Source organism: Halictus rubicundus, chromosome 9 (genome assembly GCF_050948215.1).
Source record: "Halictus rubicundus isolate RS-2024b chromosome 9, iyHalRubi1_principal, whole genome shotgun sequence".
Classification (NCBI taxonomy): Eukaryota; Metazoa; Arthropoda; class Insecta; order Hymenoptera; family Halictidae; genus Halictus; species Halictus rubicundus.
In genome coordinates, this window is record NC_135157.1 from 11,404,839 (window position 1) to 11,429,470 (window position 24,632).

The 24,632-nt window shown below is 32.9% G+C and overlaps 5 protein-coding genes across 8 annotated transcripts; 2 read left to right on the forward strand and 3 right to left on the reverse strand.

Moving 5' to 3' along the window:
- Positions 1–740: 740 nt before the first annotated feature.
- Positions 741–10,691, reverse strand: Roq (RING finger and CCCH-type zinc finger domain-containing protein roquin). Its single transcript, XM_076793772.1, has 16 exons — positions 10,507–10,691; positions 9,647–9,809; positions 9,248–9,455; positions 8,471–8,692; positions 8,209–8,384; positions 7,797–8,130; positions 7,478–7,718; positions 7,225–7,394; positions 6,889–7,151; positions 6,687–6,791; positions 6,389–6,600; positions 6,188–6,300; positions 5,927–6,068; positions 5,798–5,867; positions 5,472–5,663; positions 741–5,397 (listed from the first exon to the last, which is right to left on the reverse strand). Exons 2-16 carry the CDS (start codon positions 9,806–9,808, stop codon positions 5,278–5,280), a joined length of 2,730 nt encoding a protein of 909 aa, XP_076649887.1. The 5' UTR covers position 9,809; positions 10,507–10,691; the 3' UTR covers positions 741–5,277.
- Positions 10,692–11,183: 492 nt separating this feature from the next.
- On the forward strand, positions 11,184–13,661 carry LOC143357455 (mitochondrial carrier homolog 2). Of its 2 annotated transcripts, XM_076793966.1 has the most exons (8): positions 11,184–11,457; positions 11,533–11,867; positions 11,943–12,030; positions 12,176–12,344; positions 12,422–12,559; positions 12,640–12,826; positions 12,907–12,974; positions 13,064–13,661. In XM_076793966.1, exons 2-8 carry the CDS (start codon positions 11,769–11,771, stop codon positions 13,224–13,226), a joined length of 912 nt encoding a protein of 303 aa, XP_076650081.1. In that variant the 5' UTR covers positions 11,184–11,457; positions 11,533–11,768; the 3' UTR covers positions 13,227–13,661. The 2 variants fall into 2 exon arrangements, with proteins under 2 accessions (XP_076650081.1, XP_076650082.1); XM_076793967.1 differs by having other exon boundaries at positions 11,184–11,662.
- On the reverse strand, positions 13,391–21,262 carry Rn-tre (Related to the N terminus of tre oncogene). 3 transcript variants are annotated; one of them, XM_076793963.1, is made up of 8 exons: positions 21,164–21,262; positions 20,441–20,673; positions 20,030–20,353; positions 19,731–19,918; positions 19,495–19,655; positions 19,067–19,387; positions 18,609–18,747; positions 13,391–17,825 (listed from the first exon to the last, which is right to left on the reverse strand). In XM_076793963.1, exons 2-8 carry the CDS (start codon positions 20,593–20,595, stop codon positions 17,398–17,400), a joined length of 1,716 nt encoding a protein of 571 aa, XP_076650078.1. In that variant the 5' UTR covers positions 20,596–20,673; positions 21,164–21,262; the 3' UTR covers positions 13,391–17,397. The 3 variants fall into 3 exon arrangements, with proteins under 3 accessions (XP_076650078.1, XP_076650077.1, XP_076650079.1); XM_076793962.1 differs by having other exon boundaries at positions 21,031–21,179; XM_076793964.1 differs by lacking the exon at positions 21,164–21,262 and adding an exon at positions 20,757–20,910.
- Positions 21,263–22,106: 844 nt separating this feature from the next.
- LOC143357456 (histone H2A) lies at positions 22,107–22,777 on the reverse strand. Its single transcript, XM_076793968.1, has one exon. It carries the CDS (start codon positions 22,625–22,627, stop codon positions 22,253–22,255), a length of 375 nt encoding a protein of 124 aa, XP_076650083.1. The 5' UTR covers positions 22,628–22,777; the 3' UTR covers positions 22,107–22,252.
- A 1,136-nt stretch (positions 22,778–23,913) lies between these two features.
- On the forward strand, positions 23,914–24,615 carry LOC143356953 (histone H2B). Its single transcript, XM_076793029.1, has one exon. The coding sequence runs from the start codon at positions 23,987–23,989 to the stop codon at positions 24,356–24,358; it is 372 nt and encodes a 123-aa protein (XP_076649144.1). The 5' UTR covers positions 23,914–23,986; the 3' UTR covers positions 24,359–24,615.
- The last annotated feature ends 17 nt before the right edge of the window (positions 24,616–24,632 follow it).

Genomic DNA, 24,632 nt, shown 5'->3' on the forward strand with positions numbered 1-24,632 from the left:
GCCAACAACGCCATCTAACGACGAATTTTAGGAAAATGTCATGCTTGGTAATGAGAAGAGTTTTTCAAATGCGCGAACAGTTTGAATTTGATGAAAATCTCTTTTTCTTTCTATTTCCATGTAAACTGTTTCTTTTTCTAAATAGAAAATTAAATAACTGCATTTATTTGTTGCACGCTTATCTGGTATTTATTTCGATTCAAATTTTTCCTACATTGAAAATGATTAATGTCAAGATTCGAGGAAATATTTGACTGTAAACGAAATCGGACAAATCAGAATCAGTATTAGAACGGATGACTCGTAAAAAAGTACTCCTATTTATGTTGAATAGATAAATATATTACACTTTCACTTACAGTACAATTGTTAGAAAATACATTAAACTTTCGTGGATTTTCATAGACGATATAAAACATTCGAAGAGTTTTATCTCGACATTTATGCACCATTACCCCCAATCAAGTGTTCTTTCCTATTGTCGAAGCATTCGTATCTCGAATTTCGTTTTGTCTGGTGATGGCGTGCCACTGATAAACGAAAACTGAGAATAACATATCCTGTCTTACAGATAGAATTTCTTACACGATGGATCAGGAAATGTGTTCACAAAATTAACCCTACCATTGTTAGTTGTATGATTAATAATTTAAAAACTGTTCTCGAGCGGTGTATAGTAGAATCGGGATAATGTAAAAAGTTTGCTATGAACGTGCCATCCTTTTATATTATTATAATGCGGTTTTTCCATAGTTATTTATTTTAGAAAAATACATTAAAAATGCCAGACTAACAATTACATTAAACACAACGGGCATTGCGAACACGTGACATACACATGTGTATACTATTAAGATGTTCTATTCAAATAAACGAAAATTCCAATCGATTCTTTCTTCTCCTGTAGGTCTAATGACGATGCTACAACATATCGCGATGACACTGAATATACATTCAACTGCATTGCCCATTATGTCTATGGCTAATATAACAAAAATCTTACAGTCGGGAATTAATTTAACATAAATGTCACAAAAGTACCATTCGTACTGTTAAGTGCCAAGTGCGCGCTGACTATATGCATTATATACCGATATGTATATAATAATTATTGTTTTCATATGTTCAAACAAAGAACGTTAATATAGATTGTATGTGGCTTCATACCATTAACATAGGTACGCGTGTATTATTATACACATAGTGACATGTTTAACATGCAATTAATCTGAAGCTTGCACAAACAGTATTGTTGCGCTTATTACTTCCCAGTGTACACAGCCCTCTTTGCTTTTACTCTACATTTATTAACGAATCGTATTATGAATAAAAACAAAAAAAAAAGAAAACGACAGAGAAACATATCGAAGGGCAACATCTGACGAATGGATCGCTAGAAAGATTATTGAATTTCATAATTCCTTTAAACGACGGAAACATGTAAAGTATACAAGGCTTTTTTTCATTCGTACGTGTAAAGGAATTACATTTAGTGTACAAAGGAGGAGCGATTGCGAAACGGTAGCTTACGGAATTAATAATTTGATAAATACATACGTTGTATCTGAACGAATTCTGAAGACGGTATTCATTTACAGAAAGGAACATTCGATCTTCTATATTCAACCTTGTGCTCAGACTAAAAATGCCCTTTAATGTAATTAGAATAGAACATATACATAATATATGTATGCGCAATGCAGTGTTTGTGTCCAACAATTTTGTATACATTACGACACATACAAATGGTAATTGCCACCAAACATGTAAAACCATCAGAGTTTGATTTGCAATCATAGTAGATCTATTGCAACGAAATATTCAATATCATGGTTTAAAATTTGAAGACTATGTTCATGTAAAAAGTAGATTTTCTTTTATACATTGTCACCGTTGTGGGTTTGAGATGGGAAATCAAAGGTGGCCCCTTTCTGCAATATTGTCACACACTTTCTTCAGTACTGTGGCCAATTCGTGTTTTGTGAAGTTTGAAATGTAACCTCATGATAAATGTATAGTGATTGCAAATTAAATTCTCATCATAGCAATAGAAAATTTGTACTACATAAATTTTAAAGTCTTTATAAGATTTATCTGTGAAATCAGTAACAAAATAAATAAAGTTTCTAACATAGTTTTCAAATATATAAATATAGTATCGAATCTAGACGTAATTAACACCAATGTTACCGCCAATCGTCGAACAAATAGTTTAGCGTTTCAGTGTTGCGTATTTTTAAATCTGTAATGGAAAAAATTTGTATTTTCGTGTAAGTATTAAAAATAGATTTTTGTTCACCCATATCAAAATTTCCTGCTACTCCATGCGGTTGACAATACCGCAACCATAAATTAAAAGACATGATTTTTATAAGCCGAAGTAGACTAAACTAATTATTCTTACATTTGGGTATATTTTGTTCGTTTCTTACATCATGGTATTCCACTACACATGAAAAGAATTTGTATCGGAAAATAATAAAAACAAATAAAATTGCACCATTTGTCTCATAATTTTCATAAGTAACTAGTTATGCTCTGGGATTATTATTTCTTTCTAATTCAGAATAATGTGCCTCGTATCGCAGAATTGGAGAAGGAGAAGAGAAGCTAACGCGTGCAACTATAAAACGTTTCACTCAGCTTTGTAGTACTGCATGGTTTCAAAAGGCACATTTCACGTTGAAAGAAATCTTTTACTCGAACATATCTAGTCTCGTAGTAGCAAAGGTAAAACAATATTTTTAATGAGAAAGATAGAAAGATCAACCTTTTCTTTGATCTCTAAGGTCTCATAAAAGTCTACAATGTCACTTCCACTAAAACTGGAATCATTAATATTTATGCTATATATTATTTCATAAAAAATAGAAGAACCCAAAAGCTATTGCAATTCGTAAATCACTACAGTATAAACAGGTCGTAACTTGATTAACATATTTGATTCGACGAAAAGTTTTCCGTTATCACATTCTGTGAAATACATATTTCAAATTATATTAATATTTAGATAAGGTCCTATAACGGGAAGAAAGATTTCTTTACTCGACGGTTGTCGTATATGAAATGCAAGAGAAGAAAATATAGTAATTAAAAATGTAAACTTCTTATCAGTAGAATCAAGTACATGCGTCATCATACTTTTGTCCTAAGGAACGTTCGATTCATCTTTTCTTTTATAGTATACGTAAGAACAAAAATAAGAACAAGATATAAGTATCCCAATAATATTAACGTCGAACCGCGTTTACAGTTAAGAAATTAAGGTGATAGTTAAGAGGAAGCCAATGTGACTGTTTTGGTTTCTCGTAAGTCCGTAAATCGAACATATTTACAAACGTGAGAGCTGCAGCTCGCATACATAACAGTCTGTCTCGTTTCAATTCATTCGCCTTTTAGTAAAAAATAGTTTTGAGCCAGTGACTTTCAATCAGTTATTCTGTATTATGAACATAGAAAATTTTTTACAAATGGAAAACGTAACATTTGCTGAATTTGAAAGTCCGCTTGTTTATTTATATTGATTCATAAGCAAGAAAAAAAGGAATATATACGGTCAGCATAAAAATATTATAATATGAAAACCACTGTCACAAATAATTCAATGTATGATAAAAATAGTAAATGAAATGCAATACAGTATTTTTATCAGGCACAAATGGAATTGAAAAATAATTTTCCACGAGAAATTGAAAACAAAAGATGACTTTCTTTCATACATACCAACAAATTTTTGTCAAATTTTTAGGTATTTGAAATTGTAACATTCCATACTCAAAATACAAAATAGGAGGCTTTTCGGTATTTATTATTTACCTAAGTAAGTAATATATGTTTTTCGATTTTAAAAATAAAATCACAGCGTAAAATAAAGTTTCTTTTTAAACATTGTTTCCACGATCTTGTTAATGTATATCAATTTCTAAAGAGAGATAGATTCAAATTAAAATTCCAAACGCAAATGAATTTGAGTAAAAACGTATTTTTAAAACCGAAAATTAACGTTTTATGTAAGAGTTTGAACAAAATATTATTACGATATACTGCAGTTATCGTATTTTATTCAAGAACATATTTTCAGATATGAAAACATGAACCATAGAACGTAATACTATTAAGAAAGCTACATAACATTTTAAAATTTTTTTATAAGCTAAAAATCAATAATTTGATATATAAATACATGTATATACATGTATATATATATACATACACATATAGATACATATACATATACATACATATATCTTAATTAGAGCAAATATATATCTTAATTATTCAAAATTTTAACAAAATATGTTAATTTTGTGTTTACGCATAACGTCTATATGTATTTCATAATATTTTTATCATGTAACCTCGTTGCAGGTTAAATAGCATTCTTTCCGAATGTATCAGTAATATAATATCCTTTGCTTCATTGTGCAAACATACAAACAAAATATACTACATCCTGTCATGTTTATAAAACACTGACATTAATTTCTGTTAAATTTTAACAAATCTGCTTCTTGTCGTCTGTTCGATCAGTTTGTCAATGAATGTTGCCATTATGACAACATCATAACGGATCTCTTATCAAACCTTCACCGGTTCTATATATGTAAATCCCAATGCGGCGGCTAACTCTCACTTCTTACAATACATTGATCTCTATAACAAATTGCTACTGCGGCTAATAAACATAAAAAAGGATGCGACTTCCTGCATAACTAAGTTATGAATTACCATCATGAAGGATCTGACAAACTGTGATCAACAAATTCTCTCAGAATATCACATATTCGTAGCTAGTATTTCTTCTTTTTTTTCTCTATGCTGGTTTATCATTTTAGAGGATAGTACACATTTTCACGGTAGTAGAACGAATACTATGTACCAAGAGACTTGCAAAGGCATAGTACATGGGAAAGTAGTGAGTCCACTTTTATGTTACACTATACCAACAAGAGAAATTTTTTTCACAAAGTTGAAGAGCGAATGATAATTTCCTTTCTCTGGATATCTAGTGATAATGTTTAAATTGTCATCGTCCGGTGGTGAGCTCTTATTTTAATTGTATTTAGAAGGGCGTTAAATTCTTTCTTTGCAAATAGTACAAATTCTATTTTTTTTTTCTTCACTTTCAGTCGTTCCCTTGGAAAAGTGTGTATCATGCTGATGCATGGAAGTTCGCACAAAAAATTATCTCGCGCATGTCAAAAGAACATGTCGCCGTTAAACGAATAAGGTCAGATCTAAGAAGTAGACGATCTAGTAAGATTTACTGTCTTACTATTATTTTTTAGAATTGTCCTCTTCACTCGACCAATGCTTTTCTTGCTCCTGAAGTTCAAACTCCCATCGCAATTCCAGCTCCCGCATGTCATTCGCAATACCGGCCTCGTATGTATCTTCCTGTAGAATCGTTCAAACGAATGAATTATATACGTATTTGCAATAACATCTGTTACAATGTACCTCTTACTTACCTCTTCTGGTTTGTAATCTTGATTGAAATTTTGTGTGCCAAGTAGATTATTTGACGATTGAATCCAAGGTACAGTGCCGTACGGGCTCCAATTTCGTACGTCCTTTTCTTTTTCCCTAATGCCAGCTTCAATCATTTGCAGCTCTTGTGCTAGCCTTTCTCCAGCCGTGAAAGTAGCTCCTTGTGTAGCAAGCTGAAAACATATTTCATACTACGATTAAAATATGCAAAATACTTCATCGTAACAAACATCTCCCAATTTTCTGATCAAGTTGCATCAAATAATCTTTTCGCGACAGTGTCTAAAAATCAATAATTTAATAATACCTTCAAATCATTGATCTTCTTTTCAAGATGTTTCAACTGTTGCTTTACTCTTTGTGACTCGAGGATTAAACTGAAAAATTACATTAGTTACAGATTTATATTTCATAAGTTGTAGATTTGTCAACATACTCTTTAGACATGCACTCCGGCCGTGAAAGTTGAGTGTGTGCATTAGACTCGGACATATTCCGGCCAAACGTGATATAGTTGTCCCCAAAACCGGAAGTATTGATAGGTTGTACTTCACTATTCGCAGCTATAGCAGAATAAGCTGTAATTAAAGCATTATTCTGTTGCTTTAAATTTTTTTTTTACTGATTCCTCAACGCAAAATGTGTGCATGATTACAAACATTCGGCAATTTAACAAAAAGGGGACAATTTTACTCACGCTGATTTCCGTAATACCAAGATGTAACAGAGTTCGCTGTTGGCATGGGACGATACGGAGGAGGTGCAGTTCCTTCAGTATAAAAATTGGTAGGTTGTACACCGTTACTAGATCTTTAAAAAAAACGTGTAATTCTGCTTATGCTCTCCATTGACATTTAAATTTCGTTCGATAATTGATTTCTTGAAAAGTAATTATTACCTCATCAAGTTTTTCGATAATTTAGAAATTGGTCCGTATTTATTACTAGATGACGCGTCAAATGGCACGAATTCATCGTCAAATAAGATCGGATCTGCGCACCGAAAGTTGTTGTTACAATTTATATTTGACGGAGGAACCATGAGATTACTTGGCGAGTTTGTCCATATGGAGAAGTTGCACGATACTGTATCTCTCTGCATATCGTAATTCTGTGAACAAAATATGAAAACAAAAATAATAAAGCATACGTAGAAAAAATATTTATAACAATAATTCAGTAATCACGTGCTCATACCGTCTTTATCTGTGGCACTTGTTTGTTGACAATTGTTTCCAGCTCATTTAAAATCTCCATCCTACGTTGTAGCAACATTGCCAATGTTTTAGCTACTGTTCGCTGCTGCAAAATAAATGTGTAACCGTTTAATGTGTGTTACTTACGTACACATGACGAAAGTGTCTTGTATTAAATAAAAGAAAAAGTAGAGTTATTTTACCTTTTTAGCATTTGAAACGCCATTGGTTACATTGGATGAAACTTGCGACGAGTCCCACATATTCAGATTAGGTGTCGTATAATCAACAGGTGCATTGGGCACTATGTAGTGAGAGCAATATATGTCCATATTTTTATTCGGTACCATCGGTGACGCCCCTTGCGGAGGTGGTAACATGTAATTCGTCAAAGAGCCAACAAAATTGTTTTCACTTGAAGGAGTGTGATGTTGCATTGGATTCATTTTATTTATACAATTAAAATCTAGAAGAGAAAATAGTAGAATCGTTTACTTCAATCATTCTTGTATATTATTTTACTTCTTACAAATACTTACTGTCTCTCTGAGTATTATCATGTGATTTTATGGAATGATAAGGTAAATCATCATTTTGCTTGTATGTTTTGTTATTTGAGACAGTAACCGACTTGTCCGTCTTTATATCCGAATTGTTAGTCACAGGTAAATTTGACCTGATACTTAACTTCCTATTTTTCGATCTGTATCTATAGAATGAATGAAAATCGTCTATTAAATATCCTATGCATACACGACAACATATATTCCTTTTTTCCTTAAGATAACTTACTTGTCCAATTCCATGTCACTATGAGCAAAGGTACAGCTTGTGGATCTGGGACAGGATCCCCTAAGTGCAAGATCTCGACACATGCTCACTTTATATTTTGGTTGACCTGGGCCTACATTGTGAGTACCATCCTGTGTTTTTCGGTTACCATGTTGCTGAATAAATTCCACTAATGCTGCAACTACTGTTCTGACAGCTTCTAACGCTGCACAACATTCTGCTAATGTGGGTGGTTCGGTTTCTGTAATAACGATTGTAAATATAATCCGAAACAATCTCAAATGTTTGTTCGGCAAATACGATTTTAAATAAATTGTACCTGGGCTAGGATCTATTGCAGCTAACAGTTCTAATTGAGGTCTTAGACTACTTAATTGTCCGGGATCGGGAGTACGTTGAAGAGCAATAACCAATTCTTGTACACTTTGAGCAAAAGACTGCGGAGTTTGAAGTTTGTCTATAATACTTTGCATGTGAGATTTATGGCTGGTATCTCCATATAACAACGCAGACCACTGATCAGGTGCTATTCTTAAACCAGCTTCAGTTGCAATCTGCACTATCTGTGCATCGTGTTCTCGTCTTAAAGCCTCGTATGTTCTGAATTCTTCTTTCAACTGCATCAACGACGAATCTCCTTCTCGTTTAGATACCTTATGAAATTTTCTGATTAAGACTGGTATTTCGCTGAATAAACGACGACCACAATAATAACGGAAAACGGATATTACCTTGAAACAACTTGCCCTATATAACAATTGTACAACATGTCCTATACTTGTTTTAGATGCTTGGGGAAAATGTGATTCTAAACGTTGAACTACGAACATGACTAACACTTTCCTGGAAAGAGCTGATCCATCTTCCAAAGCCAGTAAAACAAGCTTCAGTACTTCTTCTTGCATAGCTATTAAAAAAGTGAACAAATTTATTTTAAACATGTTGGCTTTCGTTAAAAAATTTTTTAGCAGTATTAGATTCGTTATAAAATACCTGGCCCAAGAAATTGACAACCGCGAGCACGTACAGCAGCCCATAAATTAGCGCTTAGCTGTTGTGGATTTTGGTGTTGTAGTATCAATTCTGTAACTGATCTTTCTCCTAAACTTCTGGCTGCTCTCACTGCACGTGCTCTTCCTTCTGGTACGACTAACTGACAACCCACAAGTGTCACAAGTTTCCTTTGCATTGGCCGAGAAATTAGTCCCATGCCGCCTATTAAATTTATTAATACAGAATAAAAGATGCACAAAATAAAATGATAATGTATTTTCAAAGATATCTAAAGAACTAACTTCTTTACTTGAATAACACAATTACTAGCAGTACATTATTTTATATCATTAGAGGTACTTTGTTGGTAAAATGATCCAATTACAATATATTGTTTCACAAAATATGCTTTTGCTATTTTTATAAAAAACTGTAAACCAGTACTGCTCTGTATATTCTTCGTGCACGAGAAGATGGCACAATTTCCAGGAGAGGGCCAACAGAGGATTTCTAAGACCTTACTCTTAATACTAGCATAGTAGGGACATAGGGTTCTGGAGGGACAGTGGGACGTTGTGACCTTGTTACTCTATTCCAGTCACACTCGATAGGTTTGTTTTCTTCGTCAAACAACTCGAACTATTGCAAAATACTTGTAATGCAAAGTAGGGATATCAGGTAGTGGGGCTTAGATACCAACAAATTTCTCTGTGCCATCTTCTCGTGCACAAGCAATACTTCTACTGCTAATAATGCGTATACTTGAATTAATAATACCTGCAGCTAAAGTAGGATTTGTCTGACATGGTTTGAGATATAGAGCAAGTTCCTCAATGCAACGTTTAGCAGCCAAATAATTAGCATGGTCTTCGGGTGGTAGTAATTTCTGGTAAGCTGTTGCAACATTTATGGGAACAGGATTCCCTACTAATTGCAGTAAAGCTTCATTTACTGGTAATCTTTCTATTTCTGTGTTGATAATACTCTGAAAAATATAAACGATAGTTTGTTCCTTTCATATGTTATTTAGTTCATAAATATTTAAGTTCACACATGGGTGTTTTTATTCTTTACAATAAAAACAGAGAAACATATTTGATTAGAACATAATCTGAACTTTATTCACTATCAATATCGTTTAACAAAAACTTGTAGGATAATTGTAATGTCACTTACTTGATCAAAAGGGCATTGTTTACGATGTAAATTTGCAAGGCACGTACGACATATAGTATGACCACATGCTAATGATATAGGGCCACGTACTGCCACATCAAAATCATGACAGCAAACTGGACAAGAAAGAAATTCAGTCCACTGTGGTGCCTGTATTGGCATTCTAAAACAAAAATCAAGCGACCATGATTCATTAAATATTCGATTTCACAATTGTTATCAGCATTACATTCGTCGCAAAAAGATCTAGGATCAGGATTAATGCTTTTAGTTGAAAAACGTACGTACATTTCACAAAATCGTTCATTTACGTTTGCTAAACGCTCGTAAACGCGAATGATTCGTAAGGAACGTCTATTGCGCGACTGCAATTACGGTGCATATCACGCAATAAAGTGGAACCGTTTTCTCGAAAGATAGAACAACCGTGCAGTTTCAATAAATAATCACGACTCATTCGAACGTTTACAAAAGTGTTAATAGTACGGTAAAGGAACTTCGTTTCCATTGCAAAACATTTATCTATAGATATAAACCTGTTCGAAACGGTAACGTTTGTCCGTCAACTGTTTTTCACGCGACGATTATTTTCTATCCCCAGTTCTGCCAAATGGAATATTCGATTTCGTCACTATTAAATACGCAAGGAAGTATTACGAATGTGCACCGTTTCATTCGCGTAGCTCGATCGAACATTTTTTTTAAATCGCTGTCGTTCGGTACTCTTAGCGTTCGTCGAAATGATTGCTCTGGATAGAATAAAAAGAAGAAAAAAAGAAACGGTATCTGCCTTTGCCACGAGGAAAAATGTCGGACCGAAGTTTTTACCGTTATAATTGCAAAAGATGATTGGGACTCACCTCGTTATTGCCTTCACAAAACATCACATTAACTACTCGATTACTTCGCACATAGTTCTGCCATCGAAGCCAGAACAGATGAATCACAAATAGTGAGATGAGCTCAGCACGATATCCTTTACGCACACCTTTTTACATCACTAGTACCCATGACGAAAAATGATCTAGAAAAATGATATTTCAACTTATATCGGCAGATGGCGCTGTCGAGTATTTAACGCAAAACTTTCGAAATTTATTACATTAATTCTGATTGGTAATGCTACCGAAAAGAGAATACAGTTAAAAATGACAAAAAACATAAACGCGATGGTTCATTGTGTTATTCTTCTTCTTAAATTTTAGTGGAAATATTCGATAAATTTTGAGAACAAACCAAGAATATAATACTTGATACCATAATAGTTGCAACATGTTGCGTATTCATAAAATATGTCAATATGCGATTTGTTATGAGTATTTTGTAATCTAATATACCATAAAACATAATAATTTGCCATTTAAATTTGCCTATTGGCAAATAATAATGACAACACTGTATGCACGTACGGTTTCAAGGTCGCCAAATTGGGGGAAACGAGATTGAACAGTTTCGTTACAACTTTCGTCCCTGTACAAATCCTTTTCTATATCTATGACGCACAAATGTATATTTACCAGCATTTACTACGATGCAGATTGTAGCGCCCCACATGCACATGATCTTTTCCTGAACAGATTTATTTGAAGTTCTGACTTCAGATCAATTAAACTATGTTCGACTTTTATATTAAAATAATGTTAATGAAAACACGATGCGATGGTACATTTTTATTCTTACGTTAAACAAACGAATACGTATTGAAGAAAGCATTCTGAGGTGTCATTTGTTTGTAGTTTATGAATATTATTCATAACATTATACTTGCATTCGCTCTGCAACCAATGTAAAAGTTGAAGATATTTTGATAGGTAAATCGTAAACGAGTTGATCATTAACAGAACAAGCATGAGCTGCAATCCACGGCACAGAATATTGTATTGTAGATGGGAATGTCCGTTTTCATAAGGTCTCGGAAAGCAAGGGTTAGGTGAACAAGTATTTACTTACTTATCGTTCGCAATACGCCTAATATTATTCTGCTTCTGAACCGAAATCGTGGAAGGATCGTCTAAGGTTCGTTGTAGCAATCGAAGCTTAATCACGCTTCTTAATCAAAATCGTTAAGCTAACACATACGTAGAGAATTTTAAACTTTAGGCAAAAGAACTTCGAATTAAATATGATACAGTTACATGAAGAGCAATCATCAATTTCGTTAGTTAAGGTGGTCATTAATACCGTGTTACATCCAGTCGGATATGCCAAAGTTTTAATACAGGTAAAAAACCATGCATTGTCAATGAATTGCTTGGATGTCAATAATTGATCAGAGGTCCATCTTTGTTCATAACAGATTGGATATGAACCGATGTTACCACGACCTACGACTACCATATTATTTAGAAAGCCGGCTTTGGCTTTGCCTAATATACTTGAGTACGGTAGGTACATGATTGTCCCTTTCGGATTTCATCTTGGATTAAATATAAATTATATTTTTCCGTTCGTTTGATTTTACACGATCTGCTTTAATTTTTCTTGCAAATGACATAAAATGCTTTTACCGTTTTGTTGTTTTTTTTATAGTTAACTATATAAAAAGTGTGGATGGAATCTCTGGATGTTATCGTGGCGTTGTTCCAACAATCTGTGCTAACATTGTAGGTACTGTAGTTTTTAATAAAACATCTAACTATATAAAGAAAGCAGCAGAGAGGGAAGAAGAGAAAGAAAAAGAGGAAGAAACGAAAGAGGAGTAGGTATATATTTTTATAATAGGAAATTTAGTGTTGAATATTATGCGAAGAATGATTATGTCAATTTATTTTTTAGCAAAAGATGTATGACATTTATCTGTGAACTTATACAGGGTCTAATTAGTAGAACGGTAGCAATACTATTCAGTCATCCATTAGAGGTCATCGCGATAAGGATGATGGCACAGTTTGTTGGCAGAGAAACAAAATACAAGTATACTATCACCATTACTGTAATTATTCTTGTGTTACTATAGTTATTTTCATTTCTTTTCTTTTTTTATGAATTTCTAGTGGATTATTTAGTTCGTTTGTGGAAGTATACAAAGAAAATGGAATTATGGGATACTACGCAGGATTGATGCCTAGACTTATTGGAATCGCAGTTATAATGACATTATTCAACACATCTAGCTATATCATTGGTAACTATATTCTAACCGACGAAACGACAAAACCATATGTGACTCCTACCGTAAACGTAAGTAAATTAATTAATCAATTGCTGTCAAAGCAATGCAGCATAGTTCTATATCAACATTTCTTGTTATACTTTCATAGTTCATAGCAACGACAGCTGCATATCCATTCTTGGTGGTATCGCATTGTATGGCTGTTAATAACTGTGGGTAAGTTGTATTAATACATGCTCCGTATATACAATCCCTTTTTTCAGAATTCAACAAACTTGAATACATCAATTTATTTTTGAATATAGATTGGTTGCCGGTCTTCCTCCACATATGCCAATTTATAATGGGTGGCGGCAATGTTGGTCTCATCTGTCAGTTACTAACCAATTAAAGAGAGGAAACAGTATGTTCTGGCGTTATCATACAGGACAACAGATAATGAGAGACGGAAAACCAGCAGTTTTATAATAATATTACATTCATTTCGATCTGAGAGACCAACAGTAAAATCAATTTTGTATTATACATTTTTTATTATCCAGTAAATCTATTAGCTGCCGTGTTTGCATTTATATTACTTATTAATCGAAAATTGATTCTAATAGTAGTTACACAAACTGTTAATTACACACTTTTCTTTTTCTTTGGGTTTTACATGTTATCAACAAATATCTTTTGTATTGAAAATTGAACAGAATCTTTTCTACAAATACATACTGCTATATGAAGTTTTTTTTTTATTTAGTATTGTTATATAAATACTGAAGTGTTTATGCTTTTTAAGATTTATGAAAAAAGTATTTTTTGTGGTATTTATACATTAATACACATAGAAAATATGCATAGACAAATACGAACAACAGTGAAGTACAAGAGAAATTAAATTATATGTTTATGACTATAGTTTTGTGGAATTTTTCAATGAATTATATGTATAAGTACCGAAGCTCATTGTATCCAATTATTAATTAATAACTATGGTTAAATATACCTGTGATGTTCCTGTTATTTTTTAAATGGCTGTTTGAATGTTAACTTCTAGTTAAATTGACAGTGATTTTGCAAAAGATTTAACAATTTAACATTGGTTAATAAAAAGTGAATATTCTTGAAAGAAGAAATGACTGTTTAATTAATATTTTTATTTACTATTTCGATGATTTCAATCAATTTACAACATGGTTCACCAGACATTTAAGAAGTTATACGAGTATTGCGTCATTAGATTGTGTCTTTCGTTCTAAGTATCCTATGAATAATACACACAAGCCTACATACTATATCGCATATTTTTCAAATTCTTGTATAAAAAAAATATCGACTTGAACTACAATTTTAAATATTACATAAATGTTTCATCAGGTATTACATTTGAACTTTAATTTATGTATATAGTGCGATAAGACGAATGTGAATAATGAACAAAACAATCAATATGTTATTTTTAATGGATATTTTCGTATTTTACAATCTAGTTAACCAAGAAGATCTTGTACTAGATGCAATTAAATATATATATAGCACTGTTTTAAATCAATTTCTGATTTAATAAAGGCAATGTAATCTCTCATCTTCACTAAAATTACTTTTACCATTGTTCAATTTAAAGAGAATTATCATACTAAAATTACAAAAAACATGACCTACCAAACATACACATTTTATATTACAGCCTAAAGGCTAATTTCTTTGGATTAGGTAGTATTTGTTGCTATAGAATATTAATTTTTTATCAATATTTGGATAAGATTATATTTCTTCACTTTCTGAATCGAAAAAAATTAATAATTTTCTATTACAAAAAACATATTCAAAATAATAGCCATTAACACTGCAATATAAATGTTTATAAAAAGTAATCTGAAGAAATTTTATAAATTTCTTATCATGTTTTTATATTAACAATACAACTAAAAAATACGTGAATGTACTTGCGATGTTTGTAATCGGCAAAAGTTCATACCTTATATTTAATTTAATATGAAAGCTAAATGTATAAATATGGTCTTTAAAGTACATATAGGCTTAAAAATTAATGAACGAGTAAAGAATATTTGCAAATCTTAACGTGACACAAAGGAATGTACATCTTTAGATTTACGTAATTCGCTGAACTTGTATTGTATTTTTTCATATTTTTACAATTCCATATTTGGCTTATAACTTTAATGATGTATTTCATGTTCTTGAAAATTTAATGTCATGCAACCTCTAAAAGGGGTTACCATATAACTGTACATTGCATGTTTGAACTTTCATTTTTTTACAATGCAATAAAGTTTCAAACCGTTAACATTTAATATTTATTTAACAAATATTACCTTATGGTATTAAATATAACAAGTGATTGCTGTCAGGTTGATAGCCATGGGTTTTATAACTCTATATACATTAAGGAATACTGTATGTTCAGGAATGTTTTACAGAATCAATGGATTAAAAAGCATGTTTCTATTACATTAAAATACTTTTTGTACATTTAAACAATAAATATGTAGCATATTAGAAGACTGTTCAATATTCACATTCCACGGCAAAAGTTCTGACAATATGATTTCTTTTTTAATTTGGACATCTCTTCCAAGTAATATCTAATGAAAGATTTCCTTTCACAGTAAATGCTACGTATATACAATGGTATATATGTCACTGGTCTTTATAAAAAGAAGCGAAACTTAAGATAAAAGAAAAAAAGACTAATAGTACTGTGGCAGTATAATACTTAACATACTTATAGAATGTAACTTTTTGAAGGATATGATTATTATTTTATAATAATCTACCAACTAAAATCTTTATGCTTTTATTATATCAAAATCATATGAAATTATGTCACCAACTCATACTTGATCCCAAAATGAACGATTAACAAATCATTTTACATATTTCAGAATCCTTAGAATAATTGACAATGTAAAAAACTGATGCTGTGACAATATCTGAATATAGATAATTTCAGATATTTCGTCATAATAAAACATAAGCTCCTGAATGTTGCGGGACTCTATGGTAATAGTAGTAGTATCGAGTATACTACTTTTCAAATTTACATGAAACTAATTTCTAAAACAACAACATTTTGATTCTCAACTATTTATAACCAGCTAAAGAAGATAATTCTGTTTCTGTGTGTCTTACAGAAGATAGCTGTAATGTATGGTTGTCTACTTGTTAAATATTTCTAGAGTATAGAACTTTATGTATACTTGTTTACGACGTATGCGATAGTTATACATAGAAATTTTCAGAGAAATGTACACAATACTGAAAATATAATAATGACTATTCAAAAGATTCTATATGCTTATAGTATTGTAACAAAAATATCGCTTTTAGTATTATATTTACTATGGAAAATTGACTCATATTTGTATGTATAGAATGGCCAATTTATAGTAGATTCCAAAATATTTTTTATAATGTTCGTTAAATGGAGCGATTTAGAAACACATACTTTACAGAAATTATCTATACATTATGTTAAATGTTCATATTCCTATTTGTAATGTGGTTGCAATACCTTACATGTACATTAATATTCATATAATACTTTAAAATTTCGTCGTTTTAAATATTTTACTAAATATTATAATTAATTTTAATATATAATTCGTTTTTCTTCTGCATAAAGTTCTATCATCTTATTGTTCTTTTAAGTATAATTTCGTAAGATATAATTTGACACATGATAAATATTATGCTGTTACTTTTATAATAAATCAATAAGAGACATGAATTGCGATTTCGTTATTCAGGGTCTTATTGATCGTTAATTAGAAACAATGGACTAAAAGTTATAAATTTCTATTGCATAAATTTCAACCATCTCTATTCTCTCTCTATGAACATAAATTAGGCCATAGCAAAAGTGTCAGAGTAGTTATCATTAAGCGCAAACGGCTATAATTATTCGTGACTAGTGCATATAACATACACTGATTTATATTCGAACAAGAAATACCATGGTATATCACGTTTATCGTTAATTCCATAATCACTACTCTAAAGTAAAGGGCAATTATAGTTATGTGCATACTCGAATTTATAATACAATGCAGATTTAGAATTCTGTTCATCTAAATCAGTGTTTAATATCAAGACGATGCAATCAAATTTTAATGAAACTTTTTTACATGTATAAACTTTGCTATCTACCAATACAGAATATACATATACACATATACATACTTTTCTCAATGATCACTATACAATGATCTTTGATATATAAAATATTAGAATCTATCCAAAACAAGTGATATTAAACCCAAACCAACTGATATTAAGTCTATGCCTCGTTCTCTTAATGTAACAGTGTCGTATAATTATATTAAGTTCTACTTATTTTTTATTACAAAAAGCAACAATGTTCCGTATATGATATAACACTTCTAAACAATAAACTGATATGTTCTTTATCTGCATTAAAGAAAAGGTTGAAAAGTGTTACTTAATTGTGCACTTGGCTCCAGGAGTCCAGACATATGTGATTATTATTCTGCATTGGTAGCGTAAAATTTGTACATACAGAAACCTGTCATTAACATTTGAGAGAACTGTACGGTATGGTTCCCTTGTGAGCGTAATGTCATGAAATGCTTTCCTCATGCATGGAATTAATGTCTGTCGATTGAATTGATTATTATTTCAAGTCCAATTCAATTTCTGGACTTTCTAATGAAAATGGTTTGAGATTCTCCACTATTGGCGTTTGATCGGGATCGACTCGTATACGAATCCTGTTAGTCTCTAAAGACCGCGGGAGCGTACGTGGAAGATCATCCTTATATGACTCGGATATGGGCGAACTATATGATACATAAATTCGTACAACATCTGGACTCGGTTGAGGTGGCGTTGCTTTGGGCGTGGGTAAGCCACCGCTGCCCGAGCTAGCATTCGAAATATTACTTTGAGTATCGAGGCTATTGTCTAACGCTTGACACCGTGTCGCCGAACTAAATACGGAAAGGTCGGCTGTCGATGTAACAGACGTGTCTGCCAATGACCGTCGCGAGCCATTGGGAGAGGCTCCATCATCAAGATTCGGATCAAGTGAGAATTTGCTTCCTGCACATATATTTCAATTTTTATTATACTGCAATCGAATATTGGAACAAACGTGTCTTCCGACAGAGAATGATTTTTGTGCAAGTATAATATACATTCAACTTAAAAACTGTCCCTCTATCCCCTAACATCACCATGCCTTCTTCTATGTGTGTATAATAGAAAAAGTAATGCATATTACATACTACGGGTTTTCTTTTTTCATTGTAATTATTATTTAAATGGCAACAAAAGTTTGGCATACTCTCAGTCCAATAGTAATCTAAGGTAACAAAAATATAATAAACATTCACGTACTCAATTTTCTGACACACGCATGCTTTCGTTATTTCTGTTTGTTCTGTAGAAAATCTCTTAAAAACATATGTTTCACAAAATAATCACAGTCTATTGGGTCTTACTTTGATTCTATCTTATATGAAAAACTATGAATGAAAATTTTGAATACAAATTTAGAGGTATATGTAACTTTGTTCTGATGATATTGAGCATGTTAGTGTTAAAGGTTTATCTATGACTATCGATCGTAATACTTCTAGAGTATTTTTTTTGTAAAGTTCTATCTAAATAACTGATCATTATTGTACGCAACAGTTTTCTTTTTTTTTTTTATAAAAACCTATGTTTAAAAAATATCTTACAATCTAGTGTTATATATAACCATTATATCAATCTCTGAATCTTTGTCTTTCTTCGTATCCTTAGTGGTATTTTCTTGTTTAGAATGCAGAAGGCAGGTATTTATATCACCATGTACTATGTTTTCATTATATTGTAACTCACCGCCAAGACCACAATCAGTTGGTTCAACTGGTGTTGTACTTTCTCTACCGTCTTCGGCGATCACTAAATCTCTACGTTGTGCTATGGATTCACGCATTGCATGCTGTGCATCACTAAATTCTTCGCTTCGTCTTCCAACCTAAATGTGACAGATCATAATATGTATATAGATCAAACTGTATACTATACAAGATATTCGACTGGATCAGATAGATTTTGAAGTACTAGAAAACGCGTAAAAACTGATCCGTTCCAACATTATTAATTTACGATCATTGAGATTTATTTCTTTGGGTAAATATTAGAAAAATATGGTTAAAAATTTGAATAGACTCATTCTCGTTATTTTTATAAAGTAATGTAAAATAGTCACTTTTAGTGCTCCATAAATCTGGTGTTAATCACCCTAAAATCATCCTCTACAATATTTAATATGCACCAAAATAAGCATAAATTACCTTGCTTGCAAATGAAGGTTCTTTGAATGTACCAAATGGAATTCGTGGTAACTCATGTGGTAATGGTGGGCCAGGATAATCCAATTTAGAACGTTTTAGTTCTTCCATACTACGTTCCATACTACTTATTACTGTATCATCATCAAAGCAGAAATCTTTTTCCAATTTGATTTGCAAATAGTTACAAAACTCGTCTAGACTTTCCATTGGCATAAGAAAACGTTTATGCATTTTCATGATAGTGTATGCCATAGCCGGTAAAATACGGTCGCCGTCTAACAAAAATACGTCCCAAATTCGAAGGCCAAGACTAACAGGCGTCTATTATGGATAGAAAAAAGAAACACGTATTTAGTCATGATATTTAACCTTGACGTATATACTGTAATGATTAAGTAACAGTGAAAAATTAATGAATATTCCTCTACCCTCTCTTGGAAAACAACAAAGAACCATTTTAACGCGTAAAGGATGGAATCGCAGCCGCACTTATCGAGTTTCCTTTTCAATTTCGGCAAAAATTTATTCATAATTTTATCATGATGTTCAATGTAACGATTCAGCTTCGGAAATCCATCAACATAAAATCCTAAACAAAAAATATATTCGTTAAATTACAGTATAAATGATTACTTGATTTAAATTATATAAAATATGATCAGACCATGCATAGTGTATTTCTTATCAGCCAGCAACACAGAAAGACCCCAAAATGCATCCTCTTCATCCATATATAATAAAAGTAATCCAGCTAATACAGACATCCCTTGACAATAGCCTACTTCCATATTGTACATGCTATAAGCAGCCAACACATAAAACATGGATCGTTGTTTTATGCTATATCGTTCTCTGTTAATAGAAAATAGACGTTTGACATTAAATACATACACACATACATAGAATATGTTAGATCATAAATCGTTTGGCATTATTACAACAGACTATGTATCATTTAATTACCTATAATTGATATGATCTCTATATTGTCTAGCTACATCAGCATCGATTTGTCTTATTTCGGTAGACCACTGACGCGCAAGTTTCAACATTTCTTCATATTTACCAGCTTGCTCTTTCTTTAAAGTTTTTATTCCCAGAAGCAATGACCAAACTTGACCACGAAATCTATTAGGAATTCCTTTGTATACTCTACGTCGTAATTTTTCTTTCGTAGATGTACTATCCCACTGTTTTGTCATTTTCTCCCATTTCTTCAATCTTTCCATTTCCACCCGATGACATTTAATTTCATTCGGGTCCGGCTTTTGTGGCAGTCGCTTATCACTGGAATATAATATCATGGAATGTTAATGTAATCAGTCAGAATAATAATAATAATATCATCGCTAAGAATAATAGTATAATAATTACTGTATGAATCCATATCTGTCAGTCGTATGATATACTTCGTAGGCAGGATCTTCCCAAGAGTCAATCTCTGCTCCATTCTCTCTACCACGGTCATAGCAGCTAAATATTCTATCTCGCTCTGCAGCAGACCGTTTCAATAATTCTTCCTCATTCATCCCCCGTGAGAATTCGCAACCAAACTCTTACAAACATGCCGTCTTATTAAAAAAGTTCTATTTATGTTAGGCTGTTATCTATAACAGAAACAACATTACCAATCAATTACTAGCCAAATAATCTTTTCTATATTTTAAGCAACTTGTGACATTATACATACACACATCATTACAGTATGACAGGCGACGTTAACTTAACGAATAATTTTTACTTTTTCAACATCGAAGAAATTAAAATACCAAATCAATTATGCTTACGATATAAAACGTAAATAGGGACATTGTGATTTATTTTATAAGCTTGAGGAAAAAGTAAGTGCAATTCTATATTGCAAACTTCCGATGTTCTAAAGTTAACGCACTGCATATTGACAAGAAAGAAGGTTATATACATTGAAATCAAACGATGTCCCTAGTAAAGGATGTTGATCTTACCACTAAAAAATTTTTTGTTTTACTATAGACACTGCATGATTAGGGATTAACTAATTTTCTTCGTTTCATATTACATAAAAAGTCGTTTCTTCATAACAGTCATTCATTTAGCAAAACTGCCGTCCATACATACCAGTACACGCAGTTCAAGCCGGATTCGGATGTTTCCATTCTCTTTTATGCATCAGCGCTGCCAACAGATTTATCGTAGAATTCAAACAAATAGATATAATGAAATTGTCAATATTTTTTTTATTAACACATTCGCAATGTTAGCATTAAAATAATTATTTAATTGTTTTCTAAATTATCTCTTACATGGTAGACATTGTTGTTACACGTAACTCTTACGATATTATTGAAAACGATTCATTAAGACCTCTTATTTGTATCTTATGTGTATATCTTATCTATTTACCACATATCATTCCAAATTCAGTTGATTTTACCATTCACATAAATAATAATGCAGCCACAATTATTTATTTACTTCATATATCGATGGTGTTTCTCACTCTAATGAAGTGTAATACTGTTATCGTCTATTTATATAATTATTGAACAGGCGTGAGTACTACAAGTAAAAGTATAACGTACAATATTTACTACATTTAAATTTATTTAAATCGAACAATCGATTTTGATTATAATATTCCGTACCTTTACGGTATTTAATCATTGTATCTCATACTTGTGTTGCGCGTTAATAACGGTTGATATTTTTTCCACCCTTCATTTTCAAGAATTAATTTCATCATTGGCTGTATATTATTTCAAACAGAATGTGGCAACAGCAGGTGTGCAATATCAAACCCTACATCCTGCCTCATCATCACTTTATTTCTATTAAAATCAGCTAACTATTCTAGGAATGATTCTTTATAATTTGTTGGGACATTTGTGAAAAACCCGCTCAGCAAATTATTATTAAAATGTATTACATCAATACGTTCTACCTATAGAGAATAAAAAATTGTAGAAAAGTTATGTACCGAAAATGATCGGAACTTTCTCGGAACGAACCGAATGATTAAAATTAAGATTTTCATTTTTATCGAGATTAGTATTTTAAATGATTCCCAATAAAAAGAGAAGTGTATTTTCTTTCGTTAAATCAAAGGGGAGACTTGCTTCTTAATAGAACTGAAAGTGTTTCCAACGTTTTAAAATATTTGGGCCCTGAAAAGGGCCAATTTTGTTATTCGATTCTGCTCCAATGTGTCTAAGCCTTCTTCTCAGTCTTTTTGGGTAAAAGTACTGCTTGGATGTTGGGAAGAACGCCCCCCTGAGCGATGGTAACACCAGACATAAGTTTGTTCAGCTCTTCATCATTTCTGATTGCGAGTTGCAAATGTCGTGGGATGATTCTGGTCTTCTTGTTGTCACGCGCTGCGTTTCCCGCCAATTCGAGAACCTCGGCGGCCAGGTACTCCATAACGGCAGCCAAGTAAACGGGAGCTCCAGCACCGACTCTTTCTGCGTAGTTTCCTTTCCTCAGAAGTCGATGGATACGACCTACGGGGAACTGCAATCCAGCTCTATTGGAGCGAGATTTTGCCTTCGCCTTAGCTTTTCCTCCTTTGCCACGTCCGGACATTTTTCAGCAACTTCGTTGAATCTCAAAAACAGAATTCAAGAGTACACGATCCGCTCGCCTTGACGATCGGAGCGACTTTGTGCTCTGGCGGGACCAGCGCTTCATATTTATGCCCTTTCCAGACAAAGGCTGCGACCAATAGGCGGCGCACTTGACTCTAATTGGCGCAAAGAAACAGATGGTTCGGTGCCAGATGTAGGCTGATATTGTTTTACTCGAATTATTGTGCATATTATACATTCTTCCGAATCATCAATTTAATTGTGTTCATTGTAAGATATTAAACAGTTCATATTGTATATGTAGCAGGAATTTGAACTGGAATTGCGGAAGTTTGTACACTTTAATTAATTATCATTTTTATTGCTCTGCGAATTTTACCGTAAACATTTCAATATTTAGTTTAATTTTCATAAGACCTCGATCAGTAATGAAAAGGTATTTGTACTGAAACGCTCACAGTGAGAAATAGTATACTAAGACGCCATATGATATTATCGTGATCACGGAAGGAGAACAACTTCGGTGTTTTACGAAGAATGCCCGTATTTTGAACTAGCGCAGTCACGATGTTAAGAACTCGAAGTAGGAATGAGTTCTGCTCCGAGATGGTCAGGAGGAATGGTAGAAGGAAAAACTTTAGAGTAGGAGAATTGCATGGGAGGAACAGTGAAAGCTGGTGATGAAAGAAGGGATGGTCGCTGACGAGGATGTCTGGTTTTCGTCTATGTCAAGGATGGGCTAAAGTCTTGTAGGAATACGGGAGATAGAGAAAGAGAGAAGAGAGTGAAGGACGGTTGGGTTTTATGAGGGTGAGAAACCCTCCATTTAGAAAACCACAATTGTCGGTACACAATCGGTCGACGATGGGACTCGCTATAATATGCTGTACATGTGGCACCCAGGCCCTTAAGAAGGCACAGCCTAGAGCAGGTGTAAGATAGTATACGCAGTATCTGACAATATATACTGAAAATATGCCTTCAGATTGCACAATATTCTGCATACTGCAAATTCTAAAACAAATGTAATTCTAACAAAAAGAACGATAAGAACCATAAAGAATTAAATGTTGACTTTGTAGAATATCAAATACAGGTAAAAGCGTCTACAGAAACGTGTCCGGACGCGTTCTACGAAATCAATCCGATTGTCGAAAGGTATGTACCATTGTATCATCGCCGCGCCAATGAGACGCCTGGAACGGTTGCTGCGTTCTGATTGGTGCGCTGGAGGGTACCGTTTGCTGCATATAAAAGGCACGTTATGCCGCAAACGCTCATTCTCCGTTCTGCAGTCGTTGATTGTACAGATACTTGTTGTCTGAATTTCAAACTGTAAGTACGCCGTGACGACATCATGCCGCCAAAAGTGAGTGGAAAAGCTGTGAAGAAAGCCGGTAAGGCCCAGAAAAATATTAACAAGGCTGACAAGAAGAAGAAGAGGAAGAGGAAGGAAAGCTACGCAATCTACATCTACAAAGTCTTGAAACAAGTACACCCTGACACCGGTATTTCCAGTAAGGCGATGAGCATCATGAACAGTTTCGTTAATGATGTGTTTGAGCGCATCGCTGCCGAAGCGTCAAGACTGGCTCATTATAATAAACGCTCGACTATCACCTCCCGGGAAATTCAGACTGCGGTCAGGCTTTTATTGCCTGGTGAATTGGCCAAGCACGCTGTCAGCGAGGGCACTAAGGCAGTCACCAAGTACACCAGCTCGAAATAAGTGAAAGTATTTCACTACACAACAACAAACGGTCCTTTTCAGGACCAACAAATATTCATACGTTGGAACTACGTCCTCGAAACTATTGTTGGTTACATATCGGAGTTAGTAATTTATTTTATGAAAGTAACACTTGCGTATAACCGCTCGGAAAATATCCTTATCCTTTCTGACAAAACATGGTAATACCAATGTTGATATTTAACAGTATTACTTAATTTATAAAATTAATAAAAACGTTATGTATAAAGAGGCTTTCCATAATACGTGTAAA

What these genes read in the sequence shown, in the direction of transcription:
- LOC143356953 (XM_076793029.1), top strand. Translation starts at nt 23,987, where the DNA reads ATGCCGCCAAAAGTGAGTGGAAAAGCTGTGAAGAAAGCCGGTAAGGCC.
- LOC143357456 (XM_076793968.1), bottom strand. Translation starts at nt 22,627, where the DNA reads ATGTCCGGACGTGGCAAAGGAGGAAAAGCTAAGGCGAAGGCAAAATCT.
- Roq (XM_076793772.1), bottom strand. Translation starts at nt 9,808, where the DNA reads ATGCCAATACAGGCACCACAGTGGACTGAATTTCTTTCTTGTCCAGTT. An exon ending in AAATCCTACTTTAGCTGCAG is followed by an intron (nt 8,693 to 9,247) that starts GTATTATTAATT and finishes TAAATTTAATAG; the next exon opens with GCGGCATGGGACTAATTTCT. An exon ending in TGCAATAGATCCTAGCCCAG is followed by an intron (nt 7,719 to 7,796) that starts GTACAATTTATT and finishes TCGTTATTACAG; the next exon opens with AAACCGAACCACCCACATTA.
- LOC143357455 (XM_076793966.1), top strand. Translation starts at nt 11,769, where the DNA reads ATGATACAGTTACATGAAGAGCAATCATCAATTTCGTTAGTTAAGGTG. An exon ending in ATGCCAAAGTTTTAATACAG is followed by an intron (nt 11,868 to 11,942) that starts GTAAAAAACCAT and finishes TGTTCATAACAG; the next exon opens with ATTGGATATGAACCGATGTT. An exon ending in ATGTGACTCCTACCGTAAAC is followed by an intron (nt 12,827 to 12,906) that starts GTAAGTAAATTA and finishes ATACTTTCATAG; the next exon opens with TTCATAGCAACGACAGCTGC.
- Rn-tre (XM_076793963.1), bottom strand. Translation starts at nt 20,595, where the DNA reads ATGAATGAGGAAGAATTATTGAAACGGTCTGCTGCAGAGCGAGATAGA. An exon ending in TTGTTGTTTTCCAAGAGAGG is followed by an intron (nt 19,388 to 19,494) that starts GTAGAGGAATAT and finishes TATCCATAATAG; the next exon opens with ACGCCTGTTAGTCTTGGCCT. An exon ending in AACTGATTGTGGTCTTGGCG is followed by an intron (nt 17,826 to 18,608) that starts GTGAGTTACAAT and finishes ATATATGTGCAG; the next exon opens with GAAGCAAATTCTCACTTGAT.